The sequence below is a fragment of the Bison bison genome, unplaced genomic scaffold, assembly GCF_000754665.1.
Source record: "Bison bison bison isolate TAMUID 2011002044 unplaced genomic scaffold, Bison_UMD1.0 scf7180017864072, whole genome shotgun sequence".
Taxonomy (NCBI): domain Eukaryota; kingdom Metazoa; phylum Chordata; class Mammalia; order Artiodactyla; family Bovidae; genus Bison; species Bison bison.
This window is the reverse complement of record NW_011494644.1, coordinates 4,657,302-4,673,402: the sequence shown is the minus strand read 5'-3', so window position 1 is coordinate 4,673,402 and position 16,101 is coordinate 4,657,302. Positions and strand designations below refer to the sequence as shown.

Below are 16,101 nucleotides of genomic sequence, written 5' to 3'. Positions count from 1 at the left end.
CCACACTGCGCACCTGCGGGGAGAGCGGGACAGCCGCGGGGCGGGACTAGTGGGCGTGGGAGGCAACCTTGTTTCACTGGGACGGGAGAAGGTAGGGATTCCCCTTGCGTCGCACAGCGATTTAAAAGGACCTCCCAAAGTGTTGGATCTTGCGCCTTCCATGTCCTCATGGGGAGGACTTCCTTTCTCTCTTCCGCTCCCATTTTCTTTGAGGGCGTCGCCTCCCCGATGTCTTTTCGGCATCTCCTCACCTTACTGAATTTCTCAGTCCCCCAAAAATAAAGGCCCCACCTCTGCACTCCCTTCCTTGGCCTAGAAGATGCTGGGGCTCAGGAGGACCTTGATACATTCTGCCTATAGCCTGGGTGCAGCTCTCCGGAAACAAGTGTCTCCAGGGTATACCCTGAGCTTTTCAGCCCACAGCCCCAGATCGAGTCTGGGCAGGCAGGTCCCAGGGCACTCCCTTGCTTATTAACTGAGCTTCCCTAAGAGAGGAATTCAATTATGCAGAAGTGATGACTCTCCAGGGCCTGAGCAACCTTCCTTGCTGGCAGAAGTCCTGGGGCCCACAGGCTTCAAAGGAAGTACCGAGAGCTAACAACTGCTGAGCTAGCACCCCGTGCCTGTCAGACTGAATTCTTTCTGGGCCTCCTCTCATTTAATCTTCTGAAATGCTAATACCACTGGCTCCTCTTGAAAATTGATCAGAGAGGTTAAGCGACTTGCCCAGGGTCACACAAGGGAGCTAAATTCTAGCCCATGCCTTTCCCTGCTATGTTAGGACTGGGAGGATACCCTCCCACTTGGTTCATTTCTTCTGCTTTAGTTCCTCAGCTGAACACTGGGAAGGAGTCCACTAGCTGCTTGATTCTGCTGTGGCCCTGTAACAGCCGTTGGGGTCAAGCCCCTGATCTTGGATGCTAGTGTGGGGAGAGAGGGAGAGAGGCCAGTTCTTGTCTCTTTTTGCCTCAGTTAGCAAGTTCAGGGCTTTGGGGGATACAGCTATGAAGTAGATAAACAGGGGTCCCAGATCTCAGGCTTGGATATCACCTCCTTTGGGAAACCCTCCCTAACTTCCTCAGAATTGATTTATGTGCCTCTTCTGTGTACTCTGAAGTTTCTCATCACTTCCCCCAATACAGTCTTTATCACAGTGTTTTGAGTTGCCTGATTGTTGGGCGGTCTTCCTCTTTGGATGGACTGTGAGCTCGCCATTAAATGAGATTATACTCTTTTTGCCCTTCCTAACTTACCAGAGCATCAGGGACAGTCAAATCAGAGAGTGGACTGGAAGGATTTTGCATATAATACCAAACACCACTTGTTGCTTTACTGTTTGTGAAAGTGAAAGTTAGTCACTTAGTCATGTCCAACTCTTTGTGGACTGTAGCCCACCAGGCTCCTCTGTCCATGGAATTCTGTAGGCAAGAATACTGGAGTGGGTTGCCATTTCCTTCTCCAAGGGATCTTCCTGACCCAGGGATCGAACCCAGGATTCCCTCATTGCAGGTGGACTCTACTGGCTGAGCCACCAGGGATTAACAGATTATTACTGTTTATAATCTGCATTAAAACATCCTCTCTTAATAAACAACAAGGGCCTGTATAGCACAGAGAATTATATTCAATATTCTATGATATGGACATCCCTGGTGGTACAGTGGATAAGAATCCACCTGGCAATGCAGGAGACATGGGTTTGATCCCTGGTCCAGGAAGATTCCATGTGCCAAAGAGCAGCTAAAGCCTGTGGGCTCCAACTACTGAGCCCGCACTCTAGGGCCCACAAGCTGCAACTACTGAAGCCTATATACCTACAGCCTGTGTTCCATAGCAAGAGAAGCCACTACAGTGAGAAGCATCAGAAAGAAGAGTAGTCCCCGCTCATTGCAATTAGAGAAAGCCTGCATGCAGCAACAAAGACCCAACACAACTCCCCCAAGATTATATATATATTTGAAAGTCGCTCAGTCGTGTCCAACTCTTTGCGACCCCATGGACTTATACAGTCCATGGAATTCTCCAGGCCAGAATATTGGAGTGGGTAGCCGTTCCCTTCTCCAGGGGATCTTCCCAACCCAGGGATCAAATCCAGGTCTCCCGCACTGCAGGCAGATTCTTTACTAGCTGAGCCACAAGGGAAGCCCCAAACCATAATGGAAAAGAATATTTAAAAAAGAATGTAAGGATATATAACAATCACTTTGCTATATAGCAGTAATTAAGACACTGTAAATCAACTATTCTTCAATAAAAAAAAATCCTCTTTTGAACAGTATATGTGAATAGGAAGTAAGGTCAGCCCTACCTTCATTCCTTAGAACAATGCCTGGCATACAGTAGGAGCTCAATACATGTGAAACGAATGAAAAAAGGCTAGGAAGTCAAACTAGAGGGCTGGTTAGTATGTCATAGATTGGCCAGCAGAGGGCGCCTGAGCCACGGTGCCCAGAAACTTCACAACTAACTAGGGATCCTTTGCTCCAAAATTGAACAAGGAAACCAGAGACAGACAGGGGAAAGACAGAGGAGCCAGCGCCCAGCCCGACCACAATTCAGCAGCACCTTGGCAGCTATTTTATGTGAATATGATTCCTGACATTTCACAAGCTAATGGTTAAGCTTGGAATCTTTTAGGTCTAGTCTGGGTTCAAATCTCAGTGCTGCTACATAAGTAAATAGTGATGGGCAGGTTATTTCACCCTCTCCCCCTCCCCTAACTGTGTGTTTCATTTCCTCCTCTGTACATGGAAGTGATAACAGAATCCACAGTGCGTAGTGGTTGTCAAGATTAAATGAGATAAACACAGTGCCTGGTATTTCATCATCACACAATAGATGGTCCCTATTTTTATTTTTCTCTTTTCTGTGCTAGTCCAGATGGTTAAAAGGAGAAACCATAGGGAACTGCTTCTTTTCATGGCCCATTCTTGATTCTCTGAGGTGGGGAGCACTGAGCTTTGAGTGTGAAGTCAATTCTAGGTGGGACCTTGGTGTGTGTATGCATACTCAGTTGTGTCCAACTCTTTGGGACCAGGTTCCTCTGGCCATGGGATTTTCCAGGCAAAAATACAGTGTGGTTTGCCATTTCCTCCTCCAGGGGATCTTCTCGGCCCAGGGATCAAACCCACGTCTCCTGCGTCTCCTGCGTTGGCAGGCGGATTCTTTACCACTGAGCCGCCTGGGAAGCCCTGAACCAATCAATGATTGGTTCACTCTAGTGCTCACAATTTTTCACCATTAAATGAGATACTAATCTTTTTGGCCTTCCTAACTTAGCAGTGCATCAGGGACAGTCAAGGGAGAAAGGAAGGATTTTGCAAGTAACACCGAACACCACTGTTGCTTTACTATTTACAATCTGCATTAAAACATCCTCTCTTTTAGGACTTCCCTGCTGGTACAGTGGATAAGAATGTGCCTGCTAATGCAGGGGACATGGGTTCAATCCCTGGTCTGGGAATGTTCCACATGCCTCAGAGCAACTAAAGCCCTTCCACCACAACTACTGAGCCTGTGGGCTACAACTACTGAGCCTGTGTGTTGTTACTACTGAAGCCCCTGCACCTCGAGCCGATGCTCCTCAGGAAGAGTAGCCCCCGCTCATCACAACTAGAGAAAGCCTGCATATAGCGATGAAGACCTAGTGCACCTAAGAATAAAGAAAGAAATAAATGAAAAAGTAATGTTTAAATAAAAACAAAACATCTCTTTTAAACTCCATATGCAATAGAAAATGCATCATTGTTATTTGAGAACAGTGTCCTTAACACAGTAGGTCCTTAATTAATATATACTTATTCAGTGAGCAGGAATTGTGAGCCTCAAACTGTGAGCCTTGAGTCAACAGGCTGTGTGTGCACAGTGACAGCTGTTGGGGAGTGGAGACATTCCAGAAGGTGAATGTCATGGAACCTGCCTTCGGGAGCCTCCAGTCTGGCTGGGAAGGCAAGCTGCTTATGAATGAAATGACAGTGATGAAGAATGGGCTTGGAGCTGTCACCCTTCAGACCAAGAGAGCACAGCCTAAGCCAAAGCCCAGAGGCTGGGACATGATAAAAGAGCTGGCCCTAGATTTGGGCGCACATGGGAGATTCTGAGACCTCAGACAAGCATCCAGTTATGGTGTCAGAGTAGGAGTGGAGAAGGGGCAGGAAGAAGGGCACAGGGGCTCCCCTCACAGCAGCCCACTTACCTCACTCCGGGTGAGCAGCGGCGGGAGGCTGCAGATGGGCCTCAGGGCCAGATGCAAATACTCCATCACCATGGCTGTGTGGGGAGAGAGGGACCAGTGAACAGGTGCCTGCTCTTCACAAACTCCAGGGAGGCTCTCAGGGGCAAGTCAGTTGGGGGGCATTATTTGCTTTGCTAGGAGTAGTCTTCACTTTGCCAACATTTTTCTGTCCTTGGGATTCCTTTAAATCAGTTTCTCAGCACAGCCTGGGGCACCTTGCTTGGTGATGAAATATGTCACAAGTAAGTTGTTATTAATATTAAAAGCCTGACATCTTAAAATCAATCTGAGCAGATTCAAAGTGATATCTACAATCATGTCTCTCTCACTGACTTCTATTCCGGTATGCTCTCTTGAGTCAGAGAGAAAGAAGTTGGGGCAGTGATTGAACTCAACATGCGCTTTATACTGGATCACTTTTTAAAAAATATTCCAGCTTCCCCCACCCCCTTGTACCTGCAGAATGCTGAGATAATAGGTCTGGGATGTGGCTGAGGCATTTCTAGATTTTAAAAGCTCCCGGGTGATTCTACTGTGCAGCCAAGGGTAAGAAGCACTGTTACAGATAGCTCACTGGGAACTGGGAATTCATAGGTAATTCACTAAAACTGCCAGAACCTGCAGTTGAACTTTTCTCAGCTGGGGGTCAGGAGTGTCACTCTTGGAGATGCTGTGCAGGGGAAGCCGTTCTGTGCCGGTGCCCTGGGAGAGAGAAGTCTGCAAACCCCAGCTTTCAATGGCAAGCATGCCAGTGCTCTTAAAGAGCAACAGATCCAGCTGAGGTTTTCCAGGAACTCAATTATCTGTGACTGGAGGGCCACTTATCCCCTGGGGCTGATCACTCCATGCCTGACACACGCTCAGCATTCCAGTTGGAAGGAGGCCAGCAGAGAGACACCGGGCCGTGAGAGTAAAGACTGAGGAGGCGAAAGTGAAAGTGTTAGTCGCTCAGTCGTGTCTGACTCTTTGCAACCCTATGGACTGTAGCCTGCCAGGATCCTCTGTCCATGGAATTCTCCAAGCAAGAATACTGGAGTGGGTTGTCATTCCCTTCTCCAGGGGATCTTCCCAACCCAGGGATCAAGCCTGGGTCTCCTACACTGCAGGCAGACTTTTTTACTGTTGAGCCACCAGGAAAGGCCCAGGGTCAAAACTGAACCTCAACATGTCCCAAAGCAGCCTTAACTCCAGGTTGACCCTGGTGGATGGGGCAGCCTCTCCTCTACCTGGCTAAGCACCTTCCAGCACAGCAGAGGGGCTGGAAGTGGGCTATGGAGTCAGCCGAGCACAGTGTGAATTCTGCCTCTCCTGCTTTCTCAGCATGGCATTGTGGGCAGGCTGCTAACTTGTCGGGGCCTCAGTTGCCTCATCTTTACAATGGGCCTAATCATACCCACCTGGGAAGTGGGATAGACTTTAAACAGGGCCAGGACTAGGGTGAGGGGAGTAAGGTTCCTTGAGGGCAAATTTAAGGAGGCACTTGCTCTCAGGGCTGGGCAAGTGCAGATCAGGCTTGGAGCATTTGACTCCTGAGAGTGCGGGTTTCCTTAAATTTCGTGCCCTCATGGCCCCACTCATCTCAGCTAGGTCCTGGCTCTGGGTTTAAAATGAAGTAACGCATTGATGCTTTCTGAACTGTGGTGTTGGAGAAGATTCTTGAGAGTCCCTTAGACAGCAAGGAGATCAAACCAGTCAATCTTAAAGGAAATCAATCCTGAATATTCATTGTAAAGACTGATGCTGAAGCTGAAACTCCAATACTTTGGCCACCTGATATGAAGAGATGACTTATTAGAAAAGACCCTGATGCTGGGAAAGATTGAAGGCAGGAGGAGAAGGGGATGACAGAGGATAAGATAGTTGGACGGCATCACCAACTCGAGGGACATGAGTTTGAGCAAGCTCCGGGAGATAGTGAAGGACAGGGAAGCCTGGCGTGCTGCAGTCCATGGGGTTGCAAAGAGTCAGACACAACTGAGTGACTGAACATGGGGACGATAATGCATGTGCATCTGGCACATGGAGGGTTTTCTCACACACACACTCCCTTCCTTACCTGACAGGTAAACCCAGGAAGTAGGAACCTGGATCCACGGCTGGCTGTACCCCAGCTTCTCAAACTGCAAGGAAACATGGCTTGAGGCGAGAAAACAGAACCTGAAGGGCTAGCGTGCAGAGGCCACATACTGCCTTTACCCCAGAGTTATCAGAGCACCCCCTGGCCCCTCCTCAGCTGCCCACCAAAGCGGGCAGACCCCACAGCCAGCCCTACGTTTACACCAGTCTTTAAATGAAATCCATGCTATAACCTGGAAAATTAAGTGGGAGCTGGTTGCACAGAGTGGGTTTTTAAACTTGGGCTCATTCCCATCTAGTCATTTTTTACATCTGCTTCACCCAAACACACACTAAGGCACTTATATAGAATTTACGATAGCCCGCCAGGTTCCTCTGTCCATGGGGAGTCTCCAGACAAAAATACTGGATGGGTTACCATGCCCTCCTTCAGGGGATCTTCCCGACCCAGGGATCAAACCCACATCTCTTGCCCTGGCAGGCAGATTCTTTACCACTAGCACCACCTGGGAATGTATGACCCAGGAATTCCACTCCCAGGTGTAGACCCAAGAGAAATGAGAATGTATGTCCACACAACTATTTATACACAAATGTTCATAATAGCATTACTGATAACACCCCCAAAGGGAAAACTGAAATTTCTATCAACTGATGAATGGATTAACAAAATTTGGCATATCCACTGAATGGAATATTTTTTTTTTGGTAATAAAAAAGAATGCAGCGCCGATATGACACATCCACAAGATGGATGAACCTGAAAACATTATGCTAAATGAGAGAAACTTAACACAGAGCCCAAATGTATGATTCTGTTCATAGGAAATGTCCAGAACAGGCAAGTCTATAGAAGCAGGGAGGAGGTTAGTGGTTGCCTATGGCTAGGGGTGGGGTGGGAGGAGAGGTAAACAGAAATGACAGCCAAAGAGTCTGGTTTTTGGAGGGGTTCTTTTTGGGACTTCCCTGGTGGCTCAGAAGGTAAAGCGTCTGTCTACAATGCAGGAGACCAGGGTTCAATCCCTGGGTTGGGAAGATCCCCTGGAGAAGGAAATGGCAATCCACTCTAGTACTATTGCCTAGAAAATCCCATGGACAGAGGAGCCTGGTAGGCTACAGTCCATAGTGTCACAACGAGTCGGACACGACTGAGCGACTTCACTTTCACTTTCTTTTTGGGGAAGGTGACAAAATGTTCTAAAACGTGTTTTGGTGATGGTCATACAACTCTTAAAATACTAAAAACCATTGGCTTGTATGCTTTCAATAGGTGAACTGTATGGCCTATGGCCTGAATACCCCAAAGATATATCCTCCAGTGTGGGGTTTCTGGTCGACCCCTTCAAGGAGTCTGTAGGCTGCTGGGAGAGGAGGCTGGGATTCTCAGCGTGGGGGCTGTGCCTCCCTTTGTGAAGCACCTCCCTTTGGGCTTTGTCCACCTCCTACTTACCTCTTTCAGGGCCTCCCTATATAGTACGGAGGTGGGGGGCCCACAAGGCAAACTTCACAAGGCATCAACATAAATCAGGAAGCAGGCTGAGAGGGACCGTGGCAAACTCGGGGAGCTCCTGGCCTCCTAAAGGGGTGGTCATGACCCAGGTCCAGTGTCTCCCAAATGGACACTGTTGCCAGAGCTGGCCTTTAATGTGAAACCTTCTGAGCTTTTGGAAGGAGGAAAAGGTGACAGGGAAAGAAGACGTGGGGATCCCGGAATTCTCACTTGGGTTGGTGGCGTTGTCTGGGCACCTACCAGTGGGGCCATCCACTCGAAGAGGTTGACGCTCTCCCCGTCATTGATGTAGTACGCCTGCCCACTCTGAGGGGACACGCGGGGAGGGGGATGTCAGGCACAGGCCATCACCTGACCCCGTCCTCTCTGACGGCTCCTAGAAGCTGCCCAACTCCCCATTCTCCCAAGCAGCCCTGGAGAAAGATCTGAACAAGTCCCTTTGGATTCCGGGGCTGCCAACTGACTAGCTGTATGACCTCGACAGAGTCACTTAAACTCTGTGCCTCAGTTTCTTCATCTGAGAAATGGGAGCATAATAATGGGATCTCCCTCTTGGGCTGCTCTAAAGGTGAACTATAACAATGTATGTAAGATGCTTAGCATTTGGTGACTGTCACTCTGGGATCAACACCACCTGCCTCCCAGGGTCATTTCAAGGAGCTAACAATGCTCTAAAAAGTATCAGCCACCCCCCAGCTTTCCTGGGCTGACAAGCCCATGAGGCAACTTGAGTTGGGGAGATCTGTTGTGTGTGAGCCAGGAATCCTGTAGGGATGGGGGGCACCTACCTGCAGCCTGGGGGGTAAGGAAGGGGAGCACTGCAGGAGACTCACAGCCACGTGGCCCTTGGCGGCAGTGAGGGCTTCGGCGGCCAGCACGTGTGCCTGCACCAGATTGCGAACATGGACCCAGTTCATCTGCGTCCGTCGGTCCCCAAATCGGAACATGAACAACCTCTTCTTAATGTAGCTCTGGTGGAGGGGGGACAGGGTAAGAAACACTGACAAAGCCTGGAATGGCTTTTAATTCCTTCTCTGTGCAGACAGCTCCCAAATTTCTAGCTTCAGGTCAGACCCCTCTGTCCCAGCCCCACTAAACCTTCCTGACAGACATCTCCACTTGGTGGCCCGTTTGGTTGCCAGATAGACAAGGCGGACTTGCCCTGTCCTGTGAGTGCCCGACCCCAACTGGCCACCCCTGCTTCCCCTCGGCCCACAGCACCCAGGGCTAAGGCCAAAGCTCTGCAGCCCACTCTGGCTGTCGCCTCCCTCCCTCCCTCTCTGCACCCAACCCATCTGCAAACCCAGTTGTCTCAGCTGTTACAATCAGTCCAGCGTCTAGCCACTGCTTACTGCCTTGACTGCCACCCCATCTCTCACCTGGACACTGAAATAGCCTCCTAACTGGTCCCCCACTTCCACCCTCAGCCCCTGTGGGCTGTTCTCCATGCAGCTGGGGATCTTTTTTAATCCTAAGTCAAACCACGTCTCCTCTGCTCAGAACCTTTGAGACTCCTTTCCGGTAGGTCAGATGGCTAAGGAGACCCTTCTGCTCTGGACGCAGCTACTCTCTGACTTGTCTCCCACCAAACCCCTCGGTCTCACTCAGCTCTAGCCCTCGTCCTCCTGCCTGGAACATGCCAGCAGGTTCACACCTCAGGGCTTTGGACCTCCCGTGCCCTCTGCCTGGAAGGTTCTGCCTATCTGTGTGATACACCGGTCACCTCAAGGTGCTTAACGTCCCTGCTCGAAGAGGCTTCCTGACTGTTGGCACCCCAGCTTTCCCCCACCCCACAGCACTTTTCCTCTTTCTCCACAGTCCCCCCACCTTCGAATATTCCTTGTCATGTAAGGTGTTTATTCTGTCTCCCTTCCTGTGGGAATATAAAGCCCACAGGGAGGGGGGCAGAATTGTCTGTTTTGTTCACTGTTAGTCGCTCAGTTGTGTTCAGCTCTTTGTGACCCCATGGATTGGAGCCCACCAGGCTCCTCTGTCCATGGCATTTCCCAGGCAAGAATACTGTAATGGGTAGCCATTCTCTTCTCCAGGAATCTTCCCGACCTAGGGATTGAACCTGGGTCTCCTGCATTGCAGGCAGATTCTTTACTGTCTCACCCACCATGGAAGTACATCCCCAAACCTGGAACCGGTTTTCATTTCCAGCATTGTGCCCAAACTCTCTCCTGTATTTGGATCACCTTCTCTCCACTACCTGCTTTGCTTGGTTAGCTCATTCCCTATTCAAACAGCACAGGTGTCACTTCCTCCAGGAAGCCCTCCTGGACTCCCCCTGCCAGGCCCTCTCTGCTGTCTTCCCATCTTCTCCCTCTCACCTCAACCCATACCACCCTGAATCTGTGACTGTGGCACCTGTCTCCTTGACTAGGTTGTGAGAAATCTGAGGACAGGATCTAGAGCCCCTTGCAGCCATATCCCTGGCACCCAGCTTTGTTTGGAGAGAGGCTTTCTGTGTGGAGACCCTGGTGCCAGCAGCATGAGATGAGCCCTCTGGCCCTCAGGGAGCCCACATCTGGGCAGGGCAACAGTTTCTTCTGCCTCTCTGGGGTTGTAACTCCACGTCTTCTCTATGGGTACCAGGCCTGGCTGGAGTACCCCCAAGAACTCTGTTCCTGGTGGGCCTGTTGGGGGCAGGAGTTATCCCAGAACCGAGGGTCCCCCTCTGGGGCACTGACCCAAGACTGACATGGGGACCACGGGTCCTCATTCACACAATTCCAGCCGGGTTCCCCCCCGTGCCTCCGGCCTCAGGTGGGAACAACGTACCGCCACACGGGGCAGGTGCCTCTGCTCTTCGGGGCCGTAGATCCCTGGGGGCCGGAGCACACATGTCCTCAGAGAGCCTCCTCCTATGACACAGGGGAGCGCAGTCAGGGGCCTAGGAAGGGGTAGATGAGCAGGAAGGGGGATAGAAAGGCTGTCCACATCTCCTGGTCCTACCTGGACAGGTTAGTGGGATAGGCAGGTCCTTGGAGTTTTCTCATTCAATTAATTATTCTCTCAGTAGATCAGCTAGTCATTCAACAAACACTATTGAGAATCATCCCCCTCCCCACTCGCTCTGCACTGGGTCCTGGGATGGATGCTGTGAAGAATCCCAGGAGGACCAAGAAATGGTGCCTGAACTCACAAAACTCACAGGCCAGTAACAGAGGCAACACTTAAGTGCATGGCCCATGAGAGTTTAACCAGCTCTGATAGATGTGATCGCCTTTGACTCCCACGAGAGTCCTACTGTGCCCATTTTACAGATGTGCATGGACCCACATGCCCTCATGCCAATAGCTATAGCTCTTTCTTTCTTCTAGTCATTAGCTAAGGTCCATAGCGCTCTCAGAGAGGTTTTGCTAGTGTCTGGTGCCTTTATCTGATGCTCTGGTAAGCCTGGAATTTTCCCCTCCAGGCAGCCCTAGGAGGTGAGAGCTGTTATTATCCCTGTCTTATGGATAGAGGAGCCAAGGCTCAGAGAAGAGATGTGATTTGCCTAAGGGCACACAGCTCAACCTAGTGGAGCTGAGATGGAGATCCAGGTTCAAGCTGTTTCCACTCACACCTCTGGTGGCACAATACTAACAACTCAGCTCCCTGACCCTCAGCTCTCTCAGCCTTGGTCTCTTCACCTGGATGCTTTGTAACTAGTGGTTGCAGTTACCCTTTCCAGACAACCAGAAAGGAAGACTAGAGCCATCAGCATGAGAGCTGGAGGTCTGTCCCCCCTCTCTGCTGTGTCAGCAGAGTCTCCAGACTAAGATAGAGCTTGGTCCAGGGCTTCCCAAATTCTCTGCTGAGGGGTCCCCATTGGTGGAAGTGGGAGCCTGTCACCCTGTGGGGGGAGGTCTAGGGGTATATAGCCTGAAGAGCTGCCCCAAACATATTCAAGTCTTAAGAAAGTCTACAAAAATTTCAATTTATTCTAATTTATTTAAAATTTTTTTCAGTTACTATTTGTAAATTATTTGACTCCCAACCCCATCTCCTTAACTGAGATAGTGCCTCCTGGTAGATGTTCCACTTCCCCCAAGGCTCAGGTTCCCCAAGCAGCCTGCTCCCAGTTTGGGGAGCTGAGTGTATGCCATCCTCTGGGACCAGAAGCCCACCTTTCTTTGGAAGCTCCTTCCCCTTTGCACCAGGTTGGGGGTGGTGGAATGTCAGTGTAGATACACTTCTTTTCTCTGAGGTGGCGTTCCAAGACCCAGGCTGAGTCAATGCCATCTTCTCACCCAGGAACATAACTCTGTGCATCCCACTAACATGGATCTAAAATCCTTAGAGTGGGCTCACCCTGAGAGACTGATCACCAGATACTGCCTCCCAGCTCCCTAGAATCACCCCGACCCTGTCATTTCTAAACCCTGGTGGTCATTTTCTGGATGATATTTTCCAGAAGCTATCACATATCCTTCCAGTATAAATTCCCTTTTCTTCATAAATTAGCCAGGGACGGTATCACAGGGTCATAGCCTGCTCCTGACTGCTCTATAGCCATCCTGACTGTTCCTTCTCCAACACCCTCACTTAACAATAAAGCCCAGTGTAGTGGGTTGAATGGTGGGCCCCGAAAAGTTATGTCTGTGTCCTGGAACCCATGGATGCTACCCTACTTGGAAAAGGGGTCTTTGCTGATGTAATTAAGGATCTAAACATGAAACTATCCTGGATTATCCTGCTGCCACTGCTAAGTCACTTCAGTCGCGTCCAACTCTGTGCGACCCCATAGACGGCCTCCCACCAGGCTCCTCTGTCCCTGGGATTCTCCAGGCAAGAACACTGGAGTGGGTTGCCATTTCCTTCTCCAATGCATAAAAGTGAAAAGTGAAAGTGAAGTCGCTCAGTCGTGTCCGACTCTTAGCGACCTCATGGACTGCAGCCTACCAGGCTCCTCCGTCCACGGGATTTTCCAGGCAAGAGTACTGGAGTGGGGTCCCATTGCCTTCTCCATGGATTATCCTGTTGAGCCTTAAATCCAATGTCAGGTGGCTTTATAAGACACTCACAAAGGGAGAAGAGGAGAGGCCACATGAAGACAGAGGCGGAGACCAACGCCAAGTGATGCGGCCACATACCAAAGAAGGACCCCAAGCTCCTGGAGCCACCAGAGGCCGGAAGAGTCAAGGAAGGATTCTCCCACACACTTCTGGAGGGAGCGCAGCCCAAATGACACTTGGATTTCAGACATCTGACTGTGAACTATAGGAACTGTGAGAGAAGAAATTTCTGCTGTTTCGAGCCACCAGGTTAGTGGTGATTTGTGCTGGTGGCCCCAGGACACTCACACACCCAGAGACATAAAGACACAGAGCCTTCACATGGAGCTTGGGTCTGCAAGTCTGAAGACTCTGCTATAGGGCCCAGGCTGCTCCCTGCCAGGCTAGAGGCAGAGTCTCTCAGGGACCAGCTGGGGGAGCAGGGACTGGAAATCACCCAGGGAGACTGTGGCAGGCCTCCTGCGAGGCAGGTATCAGGTGAGCTTTTCTGTAGACAGCCTGGAGCTAATTTTAAACTCTGGGTCACCTGGGCATGGAGTGGGGGTTGGGGGAAGGCTGGTTGGGCTGCACCTGACATTGGCCAGTGGGGTACTGGGCAGCTACGTCACAGAGGGGTGGGGCCCAGGGTATCCATGACTGTCCTGACCATGGAAAGCTGGGGATGCTTGTATAAATAATTCTCAGCTGGAGGATTAGGTGTCTGACTTGTAGGAGCGCAGGTCCATCCAGGGGAGGCCCTGATAGAGAAGAGAGTTCTACTGCGCAGGCTCAAACTTCTGGGAAACACAGCTGGATATTCGTACTGGGATAAACAACTGAGGCCTGACAGGTCCAGGGTGAGGGGTGAGGTGTGGGGGATTTTAGGGGGAAGTGTTCATGCTCAGAGACCACTCAGCCACAGCTAAGTGGAGCACTAAGTGGAGCCTGGGGCTAAGTGGTTAGCCCCAGGCTCTGGTGTTAGACTCCCCTGGGGGGAGGTGCCTTTTCAAACCCTACGTCTGCCACCTAAGAGCCGTGTGACCTTGATCTAGGTCAGTTAACCTCTTAGCTTCGGTTTTCTGTCCTGTAAATTTGGGGATTATGATACCAAGCAACCTTCACCCTCTAAATCCACTTGGCTCCTGAGTGTAGACAGTGAGAGAAACCAGCTTTTCTGATTCTTTTTAGTTTCTGAATTTCAAAAAGCAAATATAATTTGGATAGCAAGGGCTTTTAATATATTTAACTCCTGAGTTTGGAAAGAAACTGGGTCTCTTGCCTTACACAGATGCTGTCAAGAGATAGGAGACTTTTGCTGAAAGGTGGTGGAGCTGGGGTTTGAACTCAGTTCAGTCTGATGCTGGTATGTGGGTGTTTAGCCACTGCACCATGCTGCCACCAGTCCTTATTCTATTATTATTCTTTATGACAATATGATAAGAAGAGGTAATCCAGTTGGGCAGCCAAGGCCAATTTTTCTGGGAGTTCCTGAAGCGTCCCTCACTTGCACAGCCCTTCCAGAGCACCACGCCTCACTGCATATTCATAAATTTGTACTCTTTTTATCTAGAAGAGGATTCCCCCATACTGGATGCCCGCCTATGTGGCAGAAAAGAGGGCTAGACTTGGGCTAACCCAAGTGTCTCCCCACCAGACCATGAGCAACGTGAGGGCAGAGACTGGATCTGATGTTCTCCAGGCTGTATCCCTGTTGGGTGTGGGTGCTCAGAATGTGTTGGATGATGAATGTCCAAGGCCCTGGGGAAGTGTCCTTTAGAAGGAAGCTGGGCCTCAGAAACATACCAGCTAAAAGCGAGAATTGCTCATGTCCTTCAGGGAGGCAGTAGGGGACACGCATGTTGGCTGTGAGCAGGCCCCCAGTACTTACCTGGGAGAGGCGTCCCATTGGCCATGAGGATCAACTGGTCAGCGATGGCTTTGGTTCGGGAGTAGTGGTCCATGTGCTGTTCAAGGACAGGGAGAATAGAGCCACCAGATGGGGTCAGGGACACTGCTGATCACACCACCCAGCCCTCCTGGCCCCAGGGCTGCACTTTTGCTTCTGACCATACGGGAGTTCACTTCTGGGACCCTCACCGGGAAATGGCCAAGCCCTGAGCCCTACTGCCGCTCCTCTCCCTCTGGGTGGGAGCCACGAACAGAGGAGAGAGTTCAGAGCAGTAACAATGGAGCTTCCCGTCAGCCACGTCGCCTGCACTGGGTCATTGGCTGCGCTGGGATGTGGATGCTGGATGCATGTCAGATGGACTGTTTACATGGAATCCTTGTGCTCACGTGGCATTTTCACATAATCGTCTCATTTCCAGCTCTCCACATCCCCACAGAGTGCTGTTATCATGCCCAGGTGTAGAAGGAGAGCCTCCAAGTGAAGTGATCTGCTCAGGGTCCCACAGTAGAAAGTTGCTTTGCTGGTTCAAGGCCAGGTCTGTGTGATTTCAAAGCCCTTGCTGGCATGACTGAAGTAGGAGAGGGCTTGAACCATGCTGTTTGGGGACTTTTTGCTCCTGGGTCTCACCCTGAGTTGTGAAGTTGACCCTGGCTCTGCCCATCCCTACCCTTTGAACTGTGGATCCCAGGTCCGCCCTGCCCACCTCTCCAGGAAGCCAGGTACCTTCTCCAGTGGGAAATATGGCACCGAGTCCTCATCGCCTTGTTCTATAGGCTTCCCGCCGAATGCGACATTGACGGTACTGGTGTAGACAAGCCTTGGAACCCGCTGGCGGACACAAACTGCAGCGACAGGTCACACAGCAACACACACACACACACACACACACACACACAGCGCTGATGTGAGTAGGGAGTTGGCTGAGGGGTGCCCCTGGGGACCTCCTTGGATGAGTCCTCCACCCACCCTCCAGCACACATCCTGCCTCAGGAGGGAAGGGCCTCCTTCCCTTAACTTGGGGAGGGGTCAAGCCCCTGCTTTGAGAGTCCCTGGGGGCCAGGCTGCCTCACTCTTCCTTCTCAGTGTGGCCACCTTGCCAGGGACAGGTCAGAAGAAAGTCTCATTCAGTGGGGACATAAGGAAAACACACTCTAGAATCAGAGAGAAAAACAGGAGGGAGGATAAGGCAGGACATGCCCTGAGAGCCCAGAGGTGGGTCTTCTCATTTGGAACTTCAGCAACGTTTCTTGCTCCCAACTGCTAAGCCCTCTGTGCAAACTCCACTCCTGTGTCCCCAGACACACTGAGGTCACACTGAGCCCCATGCCAGGGCCTGGGCACGCCTGCAGAACAGGAAGGATGTGCTGCCCACAGACCCTCCATGGGGGAG

The 16,101-nt window shown here is 50.8% G+C and overlaps 1 protein-coding gene across 1 annotated transcript in view; it reads right to left on the bottom strand.

Annotated features, from left to right (window-relative positions):
* The window catches only part of LOC104986731 (putative short-chain dehydrogenase/reductase family 42E member 2), a 19,988-nt gene that overhangs the window by 923 nt on the left and 2,964 nt on the right, over nucleotides 1-16,101 (bottom strand). The window contains exons 6-12 of the mRNA XM_010837417.1: nucleotides 15,435-15,553; nucleotides 14,691-14,766; nucleotides 10,605-10,687; nucleotides 8,654-8,791; nucleotides 8,061-8,126; nucleotides 6,291-6,354; nucleotides 4,185-4,269 (exon numbers count right to left, since the gene is read on the bottom strand). Of these exons, the coding sequence (XP_010835719.1) occupies nucleotides 4,185-4,269; nucleotides 6,291-6,354; nucleotides 8,061-8,126; nucleotides 8,654-8,791; nucleotides 10,605-10,687; nucleotides 14,691-14,766; nucleotides 15,435-15,553 (631 nt within the window). The remainder of the gene's footprint in view (nucleotides 1-4,184; nucleotides 4,270-6,290; nucleotides 6,355-8,060; nucleotides 8,127-8,653; nucleotides 8,792-10,604; nucleotides 10,688-14,690; nucleotides 14,767-15,434; nucleotides 15,554-16,101) is intronic.